Source organism: Takifugu rubripes, chromosome 12 (assembly GCF_901000725.2).
Source record: "Takifugu rubripes chromosome 12, fTakRub1.2, whole genome shotgun sequence".
Lineage (NCBI taxonomy): Eukaryota > Metazoa > Chordata > Actinopteri > Tetraodontiformes > Tetraodontidae > Takifugu > Takifugu rubripes.
The window spans coordinates 2,878,225-2,893,643 of NC_042296.1; the positions used below are offsets into that span (position 1 = coordinate 2,878,225).

Consider the following 15,419-nt stretch of genomic DNA (forward strand, 5'->3'; position numbering starts at 1 on the left):
TGTGGTACCGCCCGTAGTAGCACTTCCGCTAAGTCCCTCCATTAATACACACGTGAAGCAGATTGACATTGATGACAGCGAGGTCTTGAGAATTAATTGATTTGATCAACCAGTTGTGAGTATCGAATAAACGTCAAACGTAATATAATAACTCTAACATTTATGCCGGATAACGTTTTCTATTGTTAACGCATGATATAGCAAAGCAACTCAAGCTAGCCTCCAAGTGAGCACTGTCAACTATCTGCATTATTTTGTATCATTACAGTGATACAGAGGTCATATTGTTCTACACACAATTAACTAAATTAGCTAGAAGATAATATGTTGATATATTATTACCCCACAAAATTACTGTAAACGAAAGCTATGTAGTGTATTGTGTGTACTTCATATATAAGTCTAATTTATAGTAACTCATTCATTATTTGCCAACAAACATCCTTAGAAACATCAACAGATAAACTTGAGCTTATATTGGTAACATTGTGACTCCAGTTGTGTTGATAATGTCAGTTGTTTTGATGATTTTAGTAATCTAAAGAGAAGCTATTGTTTACATCAGATTGTGAATCTTTTTAAATTGAAAATAATATGCAATTTCTCTGAAATCTCAAGAATCTTTCTCACAGAATCAGCATGGCTTCACCCTGCATGCAGCTCTGTTTGCAGTGCAGAAGATTTCTCCTCTCAAAGCCGGTGGCCAGTGGCTGGCTCTATCACACCACAGTTTCAAATTCCTCTGCAAAAGTCCTTCATGGATCCCTGGTTGTCAGGTGGACTCACAAAACAACTCAGACACGACATCAATGGATGCAACAGATTCTATGTTTCAGTGGTTTTGCTGTCAGACATCTATCAACGGATACTAAAGGGAAGGAAGGTGTTGAAGAATTGTCAATAACTGATTTTGTATCATACAAGAGTCCTCTGTTACCAGTCAGAGATGCTGTTCCTGTTAGCCAGGTGCCTTTAGGTAAGTATTGGTCTGGTGTTTACCATAAAGAAAGTAATTAGAATTCAGATTTAAATTATTACTAGTGAGTTAAACAAATAATACATCTATATTTGCATTTTTCTTACCAGATCTGGATACACCAGAATATTCTGCATTAGAAGTTATTGATGATGATGAGGCACTCGGTATAACTGTTCCTCCTCCCTTGCCTCCATCCTCCACCTCTCTTCGAGACTATGTTGACCATTCTGAAACGCTCAGCAAACTGGTAGAACTGGGTAATAATACTGTATATTAAGCTGAATCGTCGTATATCATGGCCTGATGATGCTTTTTGGATTTGTACATTAGTGATCATTCTCTTAATGCAGGTGTAAATCTGTGGAAACTAGAGCAAAGGCCCAATGTGGGTTCCATGTTGCTGAAGCTCAATTTTGACACAGATGTGGCTCCGAAGCTATTATTTCTCAAAGACATTGGAGTGGATGGATCCCGATTTGGCTATATCATCACACACAATCCTTTCCTTCTGACGGAGAACCTGGTTAATCTGCAGGCCAGGTAAATGTTAGATGGCTATATTTTATTATAATTTAGGCTAAAAAAAACCCACAAAACAACATACCGGTACACTGATAATGGCCATTAGCTTTCTTCTAACAATGTTCTCTTCATTGTTCTTTGCAAAGGGTGAACTATCTCAAGTCAAAGAATTTCAGTGCTGAGATTGTTGCCTCCATGGTGTCCAGAGCTCCATATCTGCTTAACTTCAGTGTGAAGAGGCTGGACAACAGACTTGGCTTCTTTCAGAATCAGCTCAGCCTGAGTGCCTTGAATGTAAATGACTCTTACCCCACATTGTGAGTCCTTCAATTAAGGAAAAACAAACAAAAAACTAAAAGTTTTATCTTGTCAGACACGGGACGTTGTAAGTCGTCTGCCCAGACTACTGTGTGGAAGTTTGGAGCCCATTAAGGAAAATCTAAAGGTAGGAGACGCCAGAAAATAGAGTTAAAAATAGAGGAGAAGGCATTTAGCGCATTTCTTTTTTGGTAAATGTCATTCACAGGTGTGTGAAATAGAGTTTGGCTTCAAGAAAAATGAGATCCAACACATGGTCACTGTTGTCCCAAAGGTGCTAACTGCTAATAAAAGGAAGCTGACACAGATATTTGACTACATCCACAATACCATGAAAGTTCCCCACCACTTAATTGCCAAGTTCCCGCAGGTATCTTTATTTAAAAAAAATAAATATTTAATTTGCACTCAATCTGAGCATATTGTGTATCTAAATATTTTCTATACTATTTACTCCTACAGGTCCTAAATTCCAAGTTCTTGCGTATCAGAGAGCGACACTTGTTCCTCGAGTACCTTAGAAAGGCTCAATATGATCCTGCCCTGCCCAACTACATCTCTCTGGACCGTTTAGTGTCTTTGCCTGATGAGACTTTTTGTACAGATGTGGCCTCGGCCACAGTGGAAGATTTTTATTTGTTCCAAAAAACGCTTTGATTCACAGTGAAAATTAGAAACCTTGGCCTCAGTTGGTCAAAAACATACACATAAATGTACATATATTTGCAAATGTGTCATTACTGTTGTAAATGTGATGTTTTAATAAAAATAAAACATGTAATGTATATCAATAATTTGTATGGATTTCTATATTTCCTGTTGATAGGTCTGCACTGGTTAACAAATATTAAAGCTGTGCACTGAATTAACTTATCATGCAATAAGTGGTGTATATAAAATGTGTTGGAAAATAATGATAAACTAAGAATTGTCTGGATTCTAGTAAGACTTTTAAAATTGTATTTTTACAACCCACCAAGTTTTGTGTCACTGAACTCAACATTGGTAGCAATTGAGCATCTCGACATACAAAAAAGATATCACTCCACAGCAAGGCTTGTAATGTTCAAAATAATCGAAAGTTACCGAAAAGCCGATTAATAAATGAATGGAGGGTATCTAACTGCATTATTTAAATGTACTGGAGGCAAGAGTAAAAAGATTTAATGTCTGATCGTTGGTTGTAAATACGCATTTTTGACGTTTTGATGAGAAAAAAAACCAACTTAATATTTACAATAATTAAGGGTGGAATTACGCAACTCCAGCCTTCAAGTCGTCTACCCACAATGCATCACGGTCGTTCCCAGTAAAGATGGCGTCGAGGGCACCGGGTAACTGAATAATGCTCTTTTCTAATATTTCCTGTATATTTAGATAGTGAACATGATTCTGACGGCTAATGAGTTACATTTTTAAACAACAATATACTTGATATCGTGGCTTATTGATATTTGTCCGGCTGATTGCACTTTTCTAAACCTGACTTGTGTGTCCTTTAATGTCCCTGTGCTAACCAATGCTAAAGGTAGTTAGCGTCAACATTCTGACATGTCATTCGCTTTTCTGCTGTTCACACTTTGTTAAATGGTTAAATATTGGACGTTACCTTAATGATGTTTGGCTCTTATACACGTAACCTGACAGTAATGTCTCATGTGAATAACAGAATATGTCAGGTGAGGACAAATGCATTTAAAATCCTATCGTGTCATATTAAACAACAACATATTTCGCATACACATATTCTCTTTCTGAAATGGGACTGAAGGTACATGAATTCAGCTGATTTTCAGAGATTTTCATGTTGTCTGTAGTTATTTGGTCAACTGCATGAGGAATTGTTTATGTATCTTTTCCCCAACTCAGTTGCAGATAATCTCGATGCTCCCAAGAAGAGTTTTTAATGCATTTTTCTTCTCTTGTCGTGTTTACAGTTGCGTCAGGCCGACTCCTGCTTGGATTCCGCAAATGGTATTACAACATGTGCGGCTTCAATAAACTTGGTAAGCTCCAACAATAATTATGTGTTGACAACAAAGGGTCAGGCCTTTTGAAACGACTGCTTAAAAGATCCCCAAAATGGAAGCGTCTTCCAATCCCTCACTGTTGTGCGTGTTTTTGTTAAGGTCTGATGCGAGATGACACAGTTTATGAAGATGCCGATGTAAAGGAGGCCCTGAGAAGGCTTCCAGAAGACCAGTTCAATGACAGGTTGTTCAGGATCCAGAGATCCCTGGATCTTTCCATGAAGCAACAGATTCTGCCCAAAGACCAGTGGACAAAATATGAAGAGGTTTGATATTGCTGTTGGACTATTTTCTAATTATAAACCTCTTTACTTTATAACCTGCTGTGTATCATCATGTATATCATCTTGAGATTAATTTTATAAATATCCTGTATACTATGTTATTCATAACAAACAAATTTTCTTTGGCTCTCGCCAGTCTAATCTGAATCATCCAACAGTTAAGCAAAGGTCATGCAAAGAGTTTGGAATTTGCACTTGATTTAACTAATTAGCATTTGTATATCACCTCCTTCTGCATCCTTCAAAATGCCGATAACTCGGTCCAACATTTTATGCTTACGCTGTCGGAGGCATTTTGTGTAAACAGTTAGGATGAATTTTAACTGATTTATTTATTCAAATTTTAAGGCAAATGTAAAATTAAATACACAACTATTGTTTAGCACTAAAATCAACCTGTCTACCTCAAGGAATCTAGAATAATCTTAATTGTCTCTCTGTTCAGTTGATAAATCCCAATTTTCTTCCATGTTTTTGCCAGGACGTCCGCTACCTGTCACCATACCTGGATGAGGTCATCCGAGAGAGAAAAGAGAAAGAGGAGTGGATGAAGAAATAGATTATTCCTAATCAAAAGTGTTGGTCCTTGTGTTTGGTGGTGCATGGACGAAACCATGTTGTAATATTTAAAAATAATAATGTGATCCGTTTAACACCGTGCCCAATAAACAAATGTAAATTTTGGAAAACCTGTAAGTGTGTCCCTTTTTAAGTGTGATGAAATGGCCATCTTTTATCAATCAGTTTTATTGTAATTGTATAATTCAAAGCTTTACAAAGCTTCTGTGATACCTTCATGGTTATTTGGAACATTTTGAATATAGGCACAATAGCACTTACTATCTTGTTTATAAAGTTATAGTATCTTTACTGACAACCTGTTCAGCTTATGTAGCAAACTCCAAAAATAGGTTAATAGATACATTAAGCTCTTTGATGAATTCATCCACTTGATGCAGCAACAGGAAGTCGTGTTAGCTATCTTTACGAGCCTGTGACCTCCTGTTGTCCACATCTGTGATGGTTTCTATCAAGCCACCAACAACGCTGTTAAATGCTTTCAGCATCGACACTCCCAGTTCATTGCTGGTTTCATTGATGTCGGGGTCATATGCTCCTGTGAGTGGTGTGCACACCTCCACCCTCCCTCTTCCAGCTCCCTCCAGGATGCCCTTGAGCTGCTCTCTGACCTCCTCAAACAGCTCCCTGTTGTACTGCAGGAGCACAGAATCCTCCAGTGGGTAAGTGACATCCTCGGAGTAGCACTCGGGAGGAACTGGTACCTCTACGTGCTTCAGCTTCGGAAAGCCTGCGGACAGTACGGAGAATAACCTCCTCAGGGCTGCTGAGCTCAGCGGGTTTCCCAGGAGTTTCAGCTCCTCAAGCCCCTGACAGAAACTCAGGGCACTAATGAAGGCGTCCATGTTCTCGTCCTTTATGTTGCACTCTTCAAGAGTCAGGCCGGCCAGCGTGGACGAGCAACGGCTGAGCAGCTTGTGGAAACAGGTGGCGAAGGAGCCGAAGATGTCGTGGCCGCTGATGTCCAAGCGGACCAGAGCCTCGCTGTGGAGGCTGTTGGAGAGGTAGGTCATGTCAAGACGGTTCAGGCGACAGTTGGCCAGCTCCAAGCACTCCAGCGCAGTGTTAAGAGGACTGGGTAAGGAAAACAAAGGAAGGAAGATACGTTATGTGCTGAAAAACACCTGTAGGAAGTTGTAATCTGAGCGTGTAGCTACTCGCCTCAGCAGTCTGCGCAACTGTCCAGTTAGAGTGGAGAAACCAATATAGAGCTCTGTTAGGTTGCTGAGTCGGGCTAGCAGATTTCCAATGGTGACCAGCAGATCATCATCTGAACCCAGCCTCCTCACATCCAGGGCTCCAGCCGGCAGGGTCAAAGACCGCAACGCGGGGAAGTCCACCCGGGAGAGCAGCACCTCCAGGTGTGCCGCTTCCAGGGGGACGTTGTGCACCACCTCCAGCTTCGAAATTGATTCAGGTTTTGCCAGACGCAGAATGTAGAACAGGTTCTTGAGAGCGAGCGAGTCGGCGCGGAAACCGATGAAGCGAAGCTTCAGTGGACAGTAGGGCATGAGGAGGAAGACCTGAGCCACCAGGTCATAGTTACGACCTGTGATGAAGCCGTTGAACCGGACATCGATAGCCGTTTCAAAGGCGGACTCAGACACTTCGCTGGCTTGCATGGCCGCGACGGTCTCATAGCACATTTGGGTCAGGAACTGGGTCCTCCCCCAGCGACCTAGGGTCGACTGGCATGGGCAGACTTGGTGCTCGATATCCTTCAGAGTGGTCAGGTCCACCACATGCAGGCACTTGGCATAGGTCCATGGAGGAGACAACACATAATCCTTTAGAAGACAAGATGAAATTAGTTTAAGGTGCTCGGATAGTTCTGATCATAGTAAACAAAGAAAGTAATGGATGCTGCTGCTGATTAAGAAGGCCTTTTTTTAGACATTTAAAGTACCTTTAAGCCAGTCAAAATGGCTGTCAGACACAGCCGGCAGGTACGGGAGGTCAGATCCATGTGACAATCTGATGTCTCTCCCAGGAGATTCTGAAGGTTCAGCTCAGGTAGAGGCCAAGCCTGGACCAGGTCATGCAGCAAGTTAGTCTGCTCGTGGAGGTAGCAGGCCTTGAAGAGAAGTGGGTAGAGATTAAATGACACCCAGTGGAGATTCTCCCGAGCACTGGTGCCAGATTGGACGAAGCCCTCGGCAGCAAGGAATCGCAGCGACTTCATGTTTCCGTCAGCTTGGAGTAGCGTGAGTCCCGCATCTGCTCTCTGTTTGCCTCAGTCAAGCCTGCTGCAGGGTACAGGAGGTCTCTGGTAGGTACGAGTTAGAAGGTTATTTATAGAAACAGCTGTCTCACACCCTTCGTCCAGGACAGTTTCTATTTACAAACACTGCCTGAGATTATTGGGGACATTTTGTATTTCAGCACCAGGAAAACCTGGCAACATGCAGAGGCCTCTTGAGGTCTCTGTGCAGGAACTGTTTCTACAGCATAGAGTTTAACGCCAATTTCTATAGGAAATATCTAAAAAAGCCAATGGGAGACACGCATTTGAAACAACTTTATGCACAAAGTGGAATAGACACTTCTTACAGGCTTTTGTGAACCTCCTAACAACCCAAACCAAATTAAACTACCAATCCATATAGATTCAATAATAAAATTATTATCTGGGCCTAATACATTGCAGTTAATTATTTCTACCAATAGATGGCGCCCAATGACAACAATAGATAACCAGATGAGCCGTTTGGTTACTACAGCACTTCCATCTGGTTGGCTATTTTGTAGCATGCTGAGGTTTATCAGATCTTCCCAACCAAAAATTCATTCAAACATTTTCTGAAAAATCTACCAAAAGACATAAAGCTCCGCATGGTAATGAAGCCTCTTCCCCATAATCATGAACAGTCATTGACTTGTGGGTGTTTCTGAGACATTATCATGTGTGGAAAATCTCCAATTTGGTGAAACGGGAGCCACGGGCAATGATTCTAATGTGCTGTGCAGATAAGATGTGGCATACGGACCAGTAGGGGGGGGGGCACGAAAATCATTTTGTTCTGATATTTTCACGACAGTCAGCTCCTGAATGGACCTGACCTTCTGAGGTCGTTGGAAGATAAGAAAATAAACACTGACTAAAGGTTGTAGCAACTAACCCTCTTCCCCATAATCATGAAACGGTTATTGACTTGCTTGACTTGTGGTGAAATATCGTTAATTGCATTATTATGTTATTGCTATTCTAATAAAAGTAGAAGAGAGTAGTTTCGTATGTAATACAAGAAGGATTAAAAGTGGGAAAGTGGAGAGTGGGAACGGGTCTGTGTGTGAGCATGTTCAGTAAGGAGGACAAAACAATAATGTGTAATATCTGCTTAGGTTTGGCTAATCACGCCTGTGCGCCTCTGAGTATGCTGAGAACCGCTCCAAGGTAGTCAAAGAAGCCTCAGCATCCACATGGCCTTGGACATGTGTGATACGGTACCGTGGTAAAAAAAATGTGTAGCCAAAACATGAGCAATGTGACTCGGGGAGCATAAACTGGCCCCCGCCTGTGTGAGTAGTGTAGCTGATGCCGTCTATGTAACTAAGATACGCCTCCTGCTGTGTAACCATGTCTGTATTTTAATAAAAAGAGACAACGCAGGGGTAGAGTGGGAGTCTCCGGGTCAGATCGGAGGGCGACTCTCCAAGGTGAAAAGGTACTTTGAAGACTGGTCTCAACTTGTGTGGTGAACTTTGTTGGTGCGCCTGCCTGAATACACTTCTGAGGACTCGAGTAAGGATTCGACGACAATTTGGTGACCCCCGACGTGATCTGCTCCAGACGAGAGTAGGACAGGCGCACACGTCAAAGGTCCGGATCGACCGGTCCTCGGCATCATTCTGAAAGGGCCCGACTAAAGGTGAGCACTGCCTGTCAAATCGAAAGTGCTGGATGATGTCAAGTGAACCGCGTTGATCGCTAAAATTTGAAAACGAGTAAAGAGAGGCGTTTGGCCGTTTTGAACAAAAAGTAACCACAAGTTGACAAAATTTGGTGGACCGACAGATAGCGGTCTGAAAACAAGGTAGACGTTGCATCCGCCGTGGTGAACGGTCGAATCATGGCTGAGATACAGCAGAATGGGGGCGAGGGGCCCCATGATGGTTGGCTCTCAAAACTGTTTAAACGACAGATGGCCACAACAACGGCTGGTGATAAGGAGGACATGGTAAAAAAGCAAAAAAAGTTTCAGGACAAGTACGGAGTCAGATTCGCAGGGCAAGGAGATGAGGGAAAGGCCTTACAAATAATGTTGAATATCGTAGCTGAAAATAAAAGGGAGAATGACAAGTATGACGCGGAATTGGCGAGTGCAAGTATGTGGAAAAAGCGGAATTTAAGGGATAAAATGAAAGACGCGGATGAAATGAAGTGCATGGCGCAACACCTACGTGATGCTGCAGTTTATGAAACGCACCCTCACAATCAACAGACTATGAGCGCTAAGAAAGAGGAAACGAACGCACCAAGCGCACCTCCACGTTATGACGTAGGGGCGCAAGCACTGTACCCGGTGTTGGCAGGAGCAAATATCGTCTTGGTCGGAGGAGAGTTGGAGTTTGAAGAAGGAGCAGTAGGTGGCGGCAGAGGACCGGGGATAGAAAAGGCAATGGCCAAGTTGATGGTGAGAGAATCGGGACAGGCTGCGGCCTGGTCTCCACATAACCCGTTCGCACTGCGCCCCCTGCAGGATGGTGGACAGGGCGACGGTTGGCTGGCTGCGCAGTGGAGGATGGTAGATGAACAACAAAAACTGCCGGGCATGGTGGAAGACATGAACCGTCGGTTAGCTAGGATTGAGAACATGTTGGTGAGGACCAGGGACGAGGGCGGAGCTAAGACACGGAGGAAACTCAGGTGTAGATGTAGGGAGGAGGATGATAGTGAGGATGAGGAAGAAGGCACTGGAGGCAGAGTGAAGGCATGTGACGGGCTGACGCTCAACTGGGAGCCGCCCCCACGGCAGGCGGCCCCCACACTAACACTGGCGCCACTTTCGTGGAACCCCCCACAGGATAAGGCCACGAGTCAATCAGAAGCTCCAGCCCCTCCCCCCCAGGGAGTTGGACCTGTAACCAGGTCACGAACGGAAGGAGCTGTCGGAGGACAGTATTCCCCGGTGGCCGCGCCAGGAGGGGGAGCCCCTCAGTATATACCATGGAAACTATATGATTTAACGGCCCTGCGGAACGAGCTGCCTCCGCTTCCCGATGGAGCATCGCCGTGGATAGCAGCCTTCAAGGCACTGACAATGGGCGTGCCCTTGGCACTGGGGTATGTCCGCATGGTTGTAGATGCATGTGTTGGATTAGAGAAGCTTGCCTTAGTGGAGCAGACGGCGGGCACTGCCGTGCGAGGGGGCAACAGAGCACCAGACAATGCACCATTCCCAGACCACGCCAGCGCTTTCTGCGATGCTATGAGATTACACTTCCCAATTAGCACGGCTGCCATCGAAGGTTTTGGCCATCGCTGGAGGAATGATGGTTCCATGACTCCAGAGTCTTGGCTGCATGAGGCCCACCAGAAATGGTTAAAGATGACGGGTGAGGCCCCAGTTGATGGTACCCCTGTGATGATGATGCTCAAAGACAAACTATTGAATAACGTCCCACGACCAGTAAAAGAAAAACTTTTAGATAATCCTCTAGTGGCTGGTGCACCGTGGCCCCAGTGGTCACAGTGTCTGATCACCCTGCTACAGAAACACTGGGAAAAGACACAGCAGCAGGTGCAATCACAACAAGCATCGGCTAACACCTTAGTGCAGATTCAGCTAGAACAGGCTAAAAAAACAGGCAAAAAGAACCCAGGAAGTGAGAAGCCTATAACTCAGGCCTCACTAAGGGTGGCCCTCCAGGATGTGGTGCAGCAGGCCCCACCCTCAAACAATCAATGGGGACAAAACCGTGGGAGGCGACGGGGAGGACGAGGAGGCCCACGTCCGGGTGACAGGTGTAACAGCTGCGGTAGGTTCGGGCACTGGGCGAGGGAGTGCAGGGTTCGTGGGAGTCCCGGGAGTGGGGGTCCAAGAGACTCACAGGGGGAAAGGATGGTACTACGTTATTACAGTATCAGTCTTGACAGGAGCAGAAATAATTATGAGTTTTACTGATATGGGAGACCGGGCAATGGGCAAGTGCTACTTATTGGTCATAGTAGACGCCTGCTCTGGATGGCCCGAGGCGTATCCTCGGAGGATGCGGCAGCAGTAAAGAAAGCATTGGTGAACCATTTCATACCAACACACGGGTTCCCTAGAACAATTCGGTCCGACAATGGATCTCATTTTAAGAACAAACACCTTAGAGAAGTAGAGACTGCAATGGGAATCAAACACAAATTTGGCACGGTTTACCACCCTCAATCACAAGGGAAGGTGGAACGAATGAACTCTAGCATCAAGACCATCATGAAGGAAATGGGACTAAACTGGGTGGAAGCCCTCCTGTTGGCCCTCATGACAATTAGGCACACTGTAAATAGTTCCACCGGGTTTACACCGTTTGAACTCCACCATGGAAGGCCCTTCCCAAGACCAGGACACCCCATGACTGGAGGAGCGGCGGTACACCCCAAGGTAATGTTTAAAATACTTAACTACATGTGTTCAAGCTTTTCTCTCCAGATCCCGCCAGAACCGCAGGAGAGACCAGACCTCGCAGGGGAGGAGTACCTGCTAGTGAAGGTCCTTAAGAGGAAGTGGCAGGAACCGAGGTGGACGGGCCCACATCGAGTGACAGCGCGCACTGACACAGCGGTCCGGTTTGAAGGAAGGGGCGACACCTGGTACCACCTCTCGCAGTGTGCCAAGGTACCGAAAACCGCAGACGTGAAAGGGAGCAGCAAGGGGTCTGCGACGTCAGAAACCCCCAACGCGCAACAGGTGAAGTGCTAGTAACCTCTCCCTGCAACGGCAACGATGGACGCGATGGTGCTGGAACCCCGCTGGAAGAGGAGGAGGTGGAGGAACATCTGGACCCAGAATCAACATCGGGACGACGCTCATCGGGACGAACGCCGAAGTGGAGACGACCGTCTCGCGGATGCTGGTCGAATGGTTTATGGACAATATGCATGTCTGCTTTGCTTTGGTTTGCTTTGGTTTGGGCTGTTGCAATCTTTGCATCTATAGTGATATATGTAGCTGTGCATAAGTGTGGAATGCTAACTCAGAAGAACAGATCATTGATGGAAAGGGTTGATTTTTTCTATACTTACTTCCTTAGCTGTTTTACGGCTATTATTGTTACGTGTGGCTGCTGTTGTATCCCATGTATCCGAGCTTTGTGTGTACGCTTTATTACTGCTACTGTAGAAAAGGGATCCACCGATCCCAAGACGATAATGCCTCTCCTGTTGGCCTCTGAAGAAGGAGAAGAAGAGGACGGACAACGAGAAGAATGGATGTGATCTCTACTTAGAGATCAACGGGGGGAATGTGGTGAAATATCATTAATTGCATTATTATATTATTGCTATTCTAATAAAAGTAGAAGAGAGTAGTTTTGTATGTAATACGAGAAGGATTAAAAGTGGGAAAAGTGGAAAGTGGGAATGTGGAAAGTGGGAACGGGTCTGTGTGTGAGCATGTTTAGTAAGGAGGACAGAAACAATAATGTGTGATGTCTGCTTCGGTTAGGCTAGTCAGGCCTGTGAGTATGCTGAGAATGTAGTCAAAGAAGCCTCAGCATCCACATGGCCTTGGACATGTGTGATATGGTACCGTGGTAAAAAAAATGTGTAGCCAAAACATGAGCAATGTGACTCAGGGAGCATAAACTGGCCCCCGCCTGTGTGAGTAGTGTAGCTGATGCCGTCTATGTAACTAAGATACGCCTCCTGCTGTGTAACCATGTCTGTATTTTAATAAAAAGAGACAACGCAGGGGTAGAGTGGGAGTCTCCGGGTCAGCGCGGCAGAGTACGTGTTTGATCGGAGGGCGACTCTCCCTTGCAAGGTGAAAAGGTACTTTGAAGTCTGGTCTCAACTTGTGGTGAACTTTGTTGGTGCGCCTGCCTGAATACACTTCTGAGGACTCGAGTAAGGATTCGACGACAGAGACACACATTTGAATCAACTTTGTGCACAAAGTGGAATAGACACTTCTGACAGGCTTTTGTGAGCCTCCTAACAACCCAAACCAAATTAAACTACCAAGCCATATAAATTCAATAATAAAATTATTATCTGGGCCTAATACATTGCAGTTAACTATTTCTACCAATAGATGGCGCCCAATGACAACAATAGATAACCAGATGAGCCGTTTGGTTACTACAGCACTTCCATCTGGTTGGCTATTTTGTAGCATGCTGAGGTTTATCAGATCTTCCCAACCAAAAATTCATTCAAACATTTTCTGAAAAATCTACCAAAAGACATAAAGCTCCGCATGGTAATGAAGCCTCTTCCCCATAATCATGAAACAGTCATTGACTTGCGGGCGTTACTAAGACATTATCATGTGTGGAAAATCTCCAATTTGGTGAAACGGGAGCCACGGGCAATGATTCTAATGTGCTGTGCAGATAAGATGTGGCATACGGACCAGTGGGGGGGGAGCCATGAAAATCATTTTGTTCTGATATTTTCATGACAGTCAGCTCCTGAATGGACCTGACCTTCTGAGGTCGTTGGAAGATAAGAAAATAAACACTGACTAAAGGTTGTAGCAACTTGTTGTCCAGCACACCAGCGAAGCCGGGGTCCTTGTGCAAGCATGTGCGCGCTGCTGCGGCTGTATGTCCTTGTCACAACATGTTTGTCATGCGCCCTGTTATGTTCTGGTGCAGTGACAGCATCAGTTAGCTGCCTGAGAGACATCAGGGATCATGTTTGCAGCGCCACCAGCGAGAGGGGCCCAAGACACGGAGCCAGCCACGGGGCTCCGGGAGGAGATACTGTCAGGGAGTTTAGGGTGGCAACATATGGTTTCTGACAGAGGAGCGCCTGACTGTGGCCAGGCGGGAGGCAGAGAAGGACTGGTTCCTGATTGGAGTGACAACTGTCAGTGTGTGTGTGTTTGTGTGTGTGTTGGTCGGGTTTAACTGTGTATGTGAAGTCATTTGAGGTTTTCATCACATTGTGGGCCCAATCACGATGACAGCCACAGAAGGAAAATTTCAGTATAACCTGAGGTCGATTTAGTTAAAGTAGATTGATTTCAGTGTGCAGAAAACTCTGTGTGTGTGTGTGTGTTTTGTTAAACAGTCCATATCGGATACCAAACTACATATTCTCCAAGCAAAGTGAGGACATTTTTTGAACTGGAGGAAATTTGTCGAGTCTTCTTAACCTCAAATAACCTTTGAGGATCAAGAGGTTTTAAGGTTGAGGTTAGAATTGGGTTTTTACACAGGTTTAAGGGTCATGGAGAATGCATTAGGTTATTACAGTAGGTCTATGAAAGTCTTCACAATGATAGAGGTACAAGAATGTGTGTGTGTGTGTGTGTGTGTATTTGCTCCATATTGAGCACCCAAATATTCTACTAAATTGAGGACATTTTTCCCCAAGTGGGGCCATTTTGCTGGTCCTCATAACTTCAAAGGATTGTTTAAGGATTAAGTCCTGTTTTAAAGTTCAGGTTAGAATTGGGTTGAGTGGACGGTTATGTTTAAGGAATTATTTAGGTTTAGGTTAGGGAACTGGGTAATGTTTATGAAAGTCAAGGATGTGTGTGCAAAACCACTCTCTTTGAGACAGACAAAACACAAAAAGAAGAGGGACTGAACTTGCAAATGAGAGAAAATCAAAGCTATTAGGTATTTATTTTACATCCACTTTTACAACACTTTCAACATTTTAGGAGTAACTTGTAATTTCATTTTCATAGAAAATTAAATACAAGCAAATGAATCAGGAGTGAATAATGAACAATATCATGGAATGATGCTGTAAAACTTTTTAGTGCCTTTCACAAGTTGACGATTCTTTGACCCGACCTTTAACTGTAAAGTTTGTGGTTATTTCATACAAACATGCATCTTTTTCATGCTTGTAGAAAGAGGTGGCTGGATCAGTCGCTGAGGCAGAACTCTTGAAAATGAAATAAAAGTCACAAGGCTCCCAGCATGGAAACAGACAGCCGACAGCTGCGGCACAATGTTTTCCTATTTACAGTTACAGACATTTAATTTATTGTTTTTTAGCATGTTGCGTTGCAGACTTCTCAGCGCTGTCTCCAACAGGTAGAGCCTGGTGATAATAGCCACACATTTACAAGTCAAAATATTTGATTCCATGAATTTATATATGCAACAGAAAAAAAGAAAAGAAAAAAGATATTTGTCTCATCTTTCAGTCTGTTGGAGCAATAGTTAAACTTTCAGTTCAAGGCCAAAGGTTTTTTTTTTCTTTCTTTAGAATCATCATCACAGCCTGCTTTAAAGATGAAATGTGACATCTGAGGCGAAGGCGCACACAGGAAGAAAAAGACACATCCATCAAATTAACACACAGTAATGTCTTCCTGGTCTGGTTCCCAGCATCAGTGATTTATCAATGCAAAGCTAATAGCATCAATATGAATCTAACTAAAAATCAATATTTCATTACCTAATTGTTAGTGGGAATGAAGAAGGATGATTGTGAGGAGACGGCGGTGGAGAGCATCTGGAGTTCACAGAGACATCTGGAGGACAAACTCAAACAGGAAGTGCACGCTGGGTGACACCAGCGAGGAAGAAACGAGC

The 15,419-nt window shown here is 44.1% G+C and overlaps 4 protein-coding genes across 7 annotated transcripts; 3 read left to right on the forward strand and 1 right to left on the reverse strand.

The window, feature by feature from the left end:
• The first annotated feature begins 21 nt into the window (after positions 1-21).
• On the forward strand, positions 22-2,610 carry mterf3 (mitochondrial transcription termination factor 3). Of its 4 annotated transcripts, none has more exons than XM_011608993.2 (8): positions 22-115; positions 619-976; positions 1,087-1,236; positions 1,330-1,519; positions 1,648-1,795; positions 1,875-1,946; positions 2,028-2,189; positions 2,282-2,610. In XM_011608993.2, the coding sequence occupies exons 2-8, from the start codon at positions 640-642 to the stop codon at positions 2,474-2,476; spliced, it is 1,254 nt and encodes a 417-aa protein (XP_011607295.2). In that variant the 5' UTR covers positions 22-115; positions 619-639; the 3' UTR covers positions 2,477-2,610. The 4 variants fall into 4 exon arrangements, with proteins under 4 accessions (XP_011607295.2, XP_003968996.2, XP_011607296.2 ...); XM_003968947.3 differs by having other exon boundaries at positions 633-976; XM_011608994.2 differs by lacking the exon at positions 22-115 and adding an exon at positions 143-226.
• Positions 2,611-3,068: 458 nt separating this feature from the next.
• On the forward strand, positions 3,069-4,826 carry uqcrb (ubiquinol-cytochrome c reductase binding protein). The gene is made up of 4 exons (XM_003968920.3): positions 3,069-3,153; positions 3,757-3,825; positions 3,949-4,115; positions 4,615-4,826. Exons 1-4 carry the CDS (start codon positions 3,135-3,137, stop codon positions 4,690-4,692), a joined length of 333 nt encoding a protein of 110 aa, XP_003968969.1. The 5' UTR covers positions 3,069-3,134; the 3' UTR covers positions 4,693-4,826.
• Positions 4,701-6,981, reverse strand: lrrc14b (leucine rich repeat containing 14B). Its single transcript, XM_003968948.3, has 3 exons — positions 6,619-6,981; positions 5,874-6,499; positions 4,701-5,786 (listed from the first exon to the last, which is right to left on the reverse strand). Exons 1-3 carry the CDS (start codon positions 6,892-6,894, stop codon positions 5,108-5,110), a joined length of 1,581 nt encoding a protein of 526 aa, XP_003968997.2. The 5' UTR covers positions 6,895-6,981; the 3' UTR covers positions 4,701-5,107.
• A 1,106-nt stretch (positions 6,982-8,087) lies between these two features.
• LOC115251741 (uncharacterized) lies at positions 8,088-12,700 on the forward strand. The gene is made up of 2 exons (XM_029845182.1): positions 8,088-10,591; positions 11,009-12,700. Exons 1-2 carry the CDS (start codon positions 8,783-8,785, stop codon positions 11,618-11,620), a joined length of 2,421 nt encoding a protein of 806 aa, XP_029701042.1. The 5' UTR covers positions 8,088-8,782; the 3' UTR covers positions 11,621-12,700.
• Positions 12,701-15,419: the final 2,719 nt, after the last annotated feature.